The sequence below is a fragment of the Schistosoma mansoni genome, chromosome 3, assembly GCF_000237925.1.
Source record: "Schistosoma mansoni strain Puerto Rico chromosome 3, complete genome".
NCBI lineage: Eukaryota > Metazoa > Platyhelminthes > Trematoda > Strigeidida > Schistosomatidae > Schistosoma > Schistosoma mansoni.
The window spans coordinates 2,138,917-2,147,097 of NC_031497.1; the positions used below are offsets into that span (position 1 = coordinate 2,138,917).

Genomic DNA, 8,181 nt, shown 5'->3' on the forward strand with positions numbered 1-8,181 from the left:
AACGGGAACGGCACTCAATTGGTACGAAAATGCATGAAAAATTATAATCGGAGACTATGGACGGATATTTGCAGAAGAAACAGTCAAATTGAGACAATTGATTGTTATTTTGCAAATTAACTATTCACCATATGGTTCTCATATTTTAATGAGATATTCTGTAATGTCGTGCTAAAATGTATTCGATTGTCCCTAACCGGTGTTCTTGTTCACTACATCATGTTATTGAATTAATATATTTACAGACTCTTGGTGTTAACTATACACAGGAGCGTAAGGTTGCTTGTTTAATTCTGTAGAATTATACGAGATAATGAATTTGTTCAGTGCTATAGATATATCATATCCGTGATCTTTTGCCACAACAAAACATTGTACTAAGATTTTCAGCATCATAATTTCAAACTAATTCTTTGGTTTTAATAGTGAAAACACGTTTAAATAAGTTCTTCTAGTGATGTTGACACTTGGTGAAGTGCTTTCACCGAAAAACTCATTTCTACAAATCATTTAAAATACGGCAAGTTTCCTATTCACTGGATGGGATGTCTAACCCCACAAACAACCCCTCTTCTTTATCCGGGCTCGGCGTAGGTAGTAAACACAGAAGGGCTTCTCCTGATGAACAGAATCAAGACGTCCTAAACTCTATTAGTCATACAGTGATCTCATTAACACTAGTACAAAATTTGACTTACTAGATGGTGACTTGGATATATTTGACTCATAGTTTATATAGAAACCATAGACAATGAATATTTATTGACAATTATAATTTACAATAAACTACTTTTTAAGTAAATATGTTTTTTATCTCCATCGCAACAACATAATTTTCAGTGTAATATACGTTGAAGTATTTCATTTATGGTTAAGTGTTTGATCTCCTCCAATTGTTTTGTATACCATTCATCCTCTTCACTGTTTGTTCTATTATGAATATTATTATCGACATATTCATGGGACAATTTTCTTGTTCCGTTTTTATTGTTAGAAAGTGATTTGGTTTGTGATTGTCTTCTTTCAATCAGTGAATTCATTTCTTCTGAAATATACGGATAAAAAGCATTGGGTGTTTGTGAATACATTCAACGATTATCAAAGCATACTATTGATATTATACTATTATGCGATGTTATTGTTATCATTGTCTCTCATTTGTTAATTTTACTAAGATAAAAGATGTTGTGTTGTACAAGACCAAATACAAGATTGTAAGCAAAAATGAATAGTGGCTAGCAGTGGAATCCAGGACGCGCGTTTCGTCCTATTCGGGACTCGTCAGCTGGATGTATACACATATGCCAATAAGAGACTGACCAGTTGCAGTCCTAAACATCAATGGTGAGATTCAAACAAACAATACTAAGTGAATTTAAACATCACCCCATTGCACAAGCAAGTGGCTATCAGGAATCAGTGGCCGAGTGGATAACGCGATGGCGTTTGAGGCGAAAGGTACTGGGTTTGAGTCCCAGAATGAACATCAACTCAGATGGAGGTACATCCAGCTGACGAGTCCCAAATAGGAAGAAACGCGCATCCTAGATTTCACTACTGGCCACTATCCATCTTCGCTTACAATGGTTGTGAATTAAGGCTATTTCGAGGCAATACGCACAGTTTGCACACATGCCAATTAGAGACTGACCAGTTGCAGTCCTAAACATCAATGGGAAGATTCAAACAAACAAGACTAAGTGGATTCAAATACAGGATGTTTCAATTCCACGGGATGCTTTATTACTTCGGAAAGAATGACCCAATATTCGTTGATTCACATTTCAAACTTTGGTTATTTAGCCATACAATGCTATATTTTCATGACTTTCCATCTTAGCATCAATATATGTAGTTATCATTACTTTATTGTCATGCATACAGCAAAAAGTGACGGTAACAATGAAATCATTTTCTTACATCATATACGACACCCAGTATTACTTTCAAACATGGACGATTAGGCATGTCCTGAATACAGAAAAACAATTTGAGTGATAACGTTCTGATTCCAACCAAGCAGAAACGTACCGAATAGGTGAATCGTGATTTCAAACAATTTATTAATTGATTGTAATAAACATCAGTATTCGTATATTTTTGTCATTTACATCTGTACTCAGTATCAGAATAAATCATTCAAAAACGAGCTGCTGGTTATTCTCGACTCCCACTCTTTGATGCACCTATTTGTTGATTTGTTCCCTTTTCAACCATCTCCTTACTTTACTCAACCTTTAGGTGTTTGCTTAATGGAGTCTGAGAAGCAAAGGCTCCGAAATCCCCGTTTTCTTTTAATTTGTTTTGTCACTGTGGTGTACATTCACATTCCTTTAATAAAGTCAAACCTAGCACACTTATATTTCTCAGCAAACACGTTAATTTCAACCAAGCCGCAGCACAGTATAACTACCATCCAATCCAGTTAGTAAATAACTTTTCAATTCTCAACATGGTTCACACTGATGAAACATGCTGTCTTGTCGCAAAGTTAACGAATTCATTTCGAAGTTAATCAGCTGAAAGAAAACTAATATTATTATCCCAAATGGTTCTGTGTAGATGATTACATACAATAAATTTCATCATAAATTTATGTTACGTTGCAGAACAACAGTAAACAGAAAAAAATTAAACTGATGTAATCGTATCATTCTTGTAGAATTACCCAGACTTATTGACCGACCATCATTTTCTTGATATATTTTTGGGCACATTTCGTGAATAGAAAACGCCCTTGGGAGAGCTACAAAGTAGCATACTAAAAAACTCATCAGCCAATTACAGTCAAGGAATTCCGAGTTAGAAATGTAAGCTGCAGGTCAACTAAGCATTTCAAATTTTCAAAATAAAATTACGAAATTAGAACCTTTTCCAAGTGAGTTCTAGGGATCTAACTTCCCCAACAATGGGTAATATTCGTTTATCTGCCTGATTATATTATCATTAGTAGTATGTTTTAGTAAAATATCCTTTTCATAAAATGTGACCATAATTCAGGTATTTCAAAAAAATATACATGGAATTCTATAATGCAGAGAAATTCATGAATTAAACTTACTATATCCGTAAGTGTTGTATCCCGAAGAGTATTGTGAATGGTAACTTTGAGAAGTATTTATGGATCAATATGATGCATATATTTCCTATTGTGTAATTGTTAAGTAACTAAACTATTCATATTCGTGTTCCTCTTATTATAAGCTTTATTTTGACCTATGAACTATTATTATACAATTTACCATTCTTGAGTTATCCCCAGTTTATTGATTACTGTTCCCCCTATTCACAGCCACTTTTGACCAAATCTTGTACAAATGTTATTTTCCATTTTATGGTACAATGTGATCAGTTTGTTTGGTATATAAACGCAGTATGTTTGAGAATAATGATTCATATTGCAGAGGCTGTTATTAGTGTTCTGTACGTAACTGTCTGGTCTAGGCAGATAGCAAGACTGATAAATACTCAAGACTGTTCACACGGCTTTTATATATTATTGATCCGATCGGTAATTCGCTCTTCTCTCATTGGCGGGAATCAGCACGTTCATATATCAAATAGGGCACACACTCACTCACACGTTATAACAATAAGGAACATTTTTTGATAATGTAGTCTCTCTATATATTTTCAAGTTTATTTATTTTTCATCAGAGAAGCAGATCCAAATCCGTCAGATTTTATCATTGATTATCTGCTGACATTCATTTTCACTTCTTTCAAACTTCCTTTTTTTCTTAAATTCTAAGTATTTATGACATGACTGACCCTTATCAATTTTACCAAAACTACTTTATCATCTTTGATTAAATAAATCCATGTTACTACTGATAACAGAGATGATATTACTCATTTTTCTTTTCAGTGAAATAATAATGAGTTTCTGTGTAAAGATTAAATCAACATCTTTTCTTGTAAATTGTTTTTTTCTGGCTTATACACACTTGGTGTTGTTTGCTTGTATCTTCCCATTGTTATTTAGGACTGCAATTGATCAGTCTTTTGTTGGCATATGTGCATCCTGTGCGGACTGCCTCCATATTGCCTTAAGTCACAAGCTTTATAAACAAAGTGAATATAACTTCACTCCATTGTACAAGCAGGTGGCTAGCAGGAATCAGTAACTAAGTGGATAACGTGATGACGTTTGGAGCGAACGATACTGGATTTGAGTCTCAGAGTGAACACCAACTCTGAGATGCAGGTACATTCGGCTGACGAGTATCAAATAGGACGAAACGCGCATCCTAGATTTCACTGCTAGCCACCATCCATCTTTGCTTATAAAGCTTGTTTTTCTGGTATTGGAAAATTTTTTTGGTAATTAATAATTGGAAGTAGAACAAAACCATAATCTCGTTTGTCTTGAGAGTATACTAATCTGACCGAAATCAACATATAAGTTATTTAACTTATGTCTTTGGAAGTGACCAGAAACGCAATTCACATATATGCTAGTATGTATAGTCTTATGAAGTAAACAAATTTTTCCTTTAGTGGTACTTTGAAATAAGTAGAATGCAACATCCAATAGAAGTAGTACATAGTCCAATCTTCAATATATACGCACGGAATAAACAAAAGAAAATATTTGTAGTTACATACCTGTAAACATTTTGCTGTTAAAAGATGAATATTGCAATATATTACCGACAGCTAGTTAATTAATAAAAGCAAAGGTTGATGGTTCCATTTTAGGTTACCAAATCAAGTAAACAAGTCCAGTAACCACACTTGCCGGCCTCATAGGAAATGGGATACCAATATACAAAAAAAAAATTTCTCATCCAAAATACACAAAATTATGCAACAATAGATTGATAACAAGTTAAACTTACCAGTTTTTATTAAATCATCCATTGATGTTCCAACAGAATTCTTTTCAATGAGATCTCTTTCAGTTTTTCGTTTTGTATCTTGGCAATCGAAACTTGCACGATTTTGTTTCAATGTAGGTTTTGAAGTATTTTCAAATTCATTCAGTTTTACTACCAACGTTGATAATTTCTCTTCACAATTAGTTTGTTGCATCAGATGTAGTTTTAAGTGCTTATCTAATTTTTCAACATTTTGACGAACTGATTGTACTTCTTTTCTTAACAAATCCATTCCATTTTCTTCGTTAGATCGATTCAGTTTACTAGAAGTGCTTATTATACTGTTTCGTTTCGAATTGATTTCTATGAATTTATCAAGGGTGTTGTTGATGAAAGTGCGTACAATTTCTTCAATATCATTTCCAGGATTATCTGTACATTCATTTTCATCATTATTATTATTATCCACATTGTCATTTTTGACTGTTTCCTTTTGTAAAACCTTTTCATTACCCGTTTCTTCTGACATGCTTTCTTTAAACTGTAACGTTTATTCTATGAAAAATTATTTGAACTGATGATACGTGACAATTGCGGGTTTCTTTTCCTTTAAAAACCTTTATACATAATAATGTAACAATATTTAAACGATAATTTGTATATAGAGTCTATCATTATACTATAGATTTCTTTAAGTAGTATTGTTTCACTGATTTGAACGAATCAAACTTATATTCTTTATTATTTCTAGGATTAAATGTAGAAATCTAATATCATAAAACAATGAAACTTAATGTTACCTATAACATGCAATGATCAAAACAATAGTTCATCATCGTGGGATCATTCTATCATGTGATCATAGAAATAAGAATCAGAAAGTTTTTGTAGCTAATTGAAATTTCTATGGATTCTGTTGTCCATTAGCTTCCAATATATATTGGATAAAACATAAAACCTCTGTGTTTATAATGGCCTATTCAAAAATATATATTTCTTCTGTCACAAAGAAAAAAACACTTAATACTAGTGTTATGAAGAGATTTATAACGGTGTAAATCCTCACAGACATTGATAATGATGATCTAATCAAAATCAGAAATTACAAGCATATTATAAGGGTTTCAGTTCCTTATTCAAGATATTATTGCAGCGGTAGTGTGGTGTGGGCTATTTATATTCATATAAGTAGTATATGATGATGGTCAGACATAGAATGTATTATGGCAGAAGATCAATAAGGAAAGAACAGGAATGAAGCGTAATCGGTACGAAAATGCATGAACAATCAAATCAGAGAAGACGGACTCATATATATGCAGAAGGAACAGTTAAGATTGAGACCATAGATTGTTATTTGAAAATTAACTGTTTCGTGTATCGCTATCGGTATTTAGTGACATGGTCTGTAATTTGCTTATATATATTCGATTGTCCCCACCCGAGTCCTTGTTCACTGCCGTAGGTCTCAACATACATAAAGAAAAAAGCAAGATTCTCAAATTCAATACGAAGAACACCATACAATCACACTTGATGCAAAACTCTGCGAGATGAGCAAGCTTTCACGTACCTGAGAAGCATCATCGATGAAGAAGAAAGACAGGATGCAGATGGAAAGGCAACGATTAACAAAGAACAGGCCTTATTCCTACAGTTGAACAACATATGGAACTCAAAACAACTATCAACCAATATCAAAAACAGAATCTTCAATACGAATGTCAACACAGTCGTATTGTAGAGAGCTGAAACTCAGAGAACCACCACAACCGTCATCAAAAAGGTACAAGTATTTATGGCCGACTGTCTACACAAGATACTCAATATCATTTGGCCGCATACCATCAGCAACAGCCTACTGTGGGAGACGACAAAACAGATTCCATCAGAAGAGGAAATTAAGAAGAGAAGTTGGAAGTGAATAGGACATACATTGAGGAAATCATTAAACTGCATCACGAGGCAAGCTTCAACTTGAAACCCTTAGGGGAAACGGAAAATTGGAAGGCCGAAGAACCAATTACTTGGGGAATTGGAGGAAGGAAGAATAGCAACAGGAAAGTATTGCGCGGGACAGGGTTGGATGGAGAATGTTGTTGATTAGCCCATGCTCCTCCACGACGGGTAATAGGCGTAAGTAAAATAAAAGTAAATGAAAATGGATCATCCTTTTGATGATAGCTAAATGCACAGATTTCAACGAATCACATCACTAGTAATATATGAGATTGTTTCGAGTATGTAAATCATTTTCAGAACACGTATTTAAGTATAACCAGTTTCTAGAGGGGGAAAGACTGAGAGCTCGCTGATATGAACTGACACATGTTGATAATTGTGTAGTGTGATGGTATAATATGATTGGTTTTTACAATGTTCTCACTACTAAGATTTTAAAGGATGCTTTGAAATTATCTACGACTACAGGTTTGCTACTCAATAAGCCTATAAATGTAAGTGGAACCAAATCATCTATTGAATAAGCCATGTAGCAATCGATACTGATTATGTCCTGTACCAGAGAAAGATGTAAGTCACTACAATAATTCACCAAGTGGAATGTGAATCCGTTATGCCCAATTTAAGATTTTCGGATCAGACTACAATGATACTTTGCATTATACGGTTTACTGTTCATTGTCTACAATTAGCATTCAAGCAACTTTTGTTATTTTCAGAAGACGTTATTTGCAATGCTGTCGTATTATTTTATTGAACGAAAGAAGCAACTGAAAATAGGCTACTCGTTCTGGTTAACGCATCATTATTCGATCCAACCGAAGTAGAATGTACTAAGAACTGTGTTGCTAACTTACCATTTTCGATTATTACTAATAATCACATGGTCGGGATACAATTTTCCCAAAATGTGCGTACTCACGCAAATCGAACATATAATCCACTCTCCATTTTCATCTACAGCATACATTGTCAGTTTAACAGAAAAATATTTGCAAAAGAAAATTATCATGCAGTTAGTTCCTTTGTCCATTGTATAAACCGACAATGAAATCAAAAACTGATTATTTTATATTAACAAATGATATACCATAGTTATATGAATGAATTTGTATTTAGATCACAATTTTTTTGCATATATATAATAAATATAATCACATAGTCATTGTTAACTCTTATAACAGTATAAAACAAGTAAGCACTAATTTTTGTTTGTTTGGGGAATATAAATTAAGGAATCAGTTTTCTTCATATGACCTTAATCATGTGACCTTGGTAACTGTTTAAAAATAGAATAAATAACTTTTTTTAATTTTTTTTTAATTATAAAATTCAGCGCCATAATATAAATTAGTTACTATAAGCAAATCCAAAAAAATTTAACCTAATTATGTATACA

General features: G+C 33.2%; 1 protein-coding gene across 1 annotated transcript; it reads right to left on the reverse strand.

Annotated features, from left to right (window-relative positions):
• Positions 1–836: 836 nt before the first annotated feature.
• Positions 837–5,349, reverse strand: Smp_082410 (hypothetical protein; the record flags this gene model as incomplete). Its single annotated transcript, XM_018798870.1, has 2 exons — positions 837–1,045; positions 4,842–5,349. 2 exons carry the CDS (start codon positions 5,347–5,349, stop codon positions 837–839), a joined length of 717 nt encoding a protein of 238 aa, XP_018650716.1.
• Positions 5,350–8,181: the final 2,832 nt, after the last annotated feature.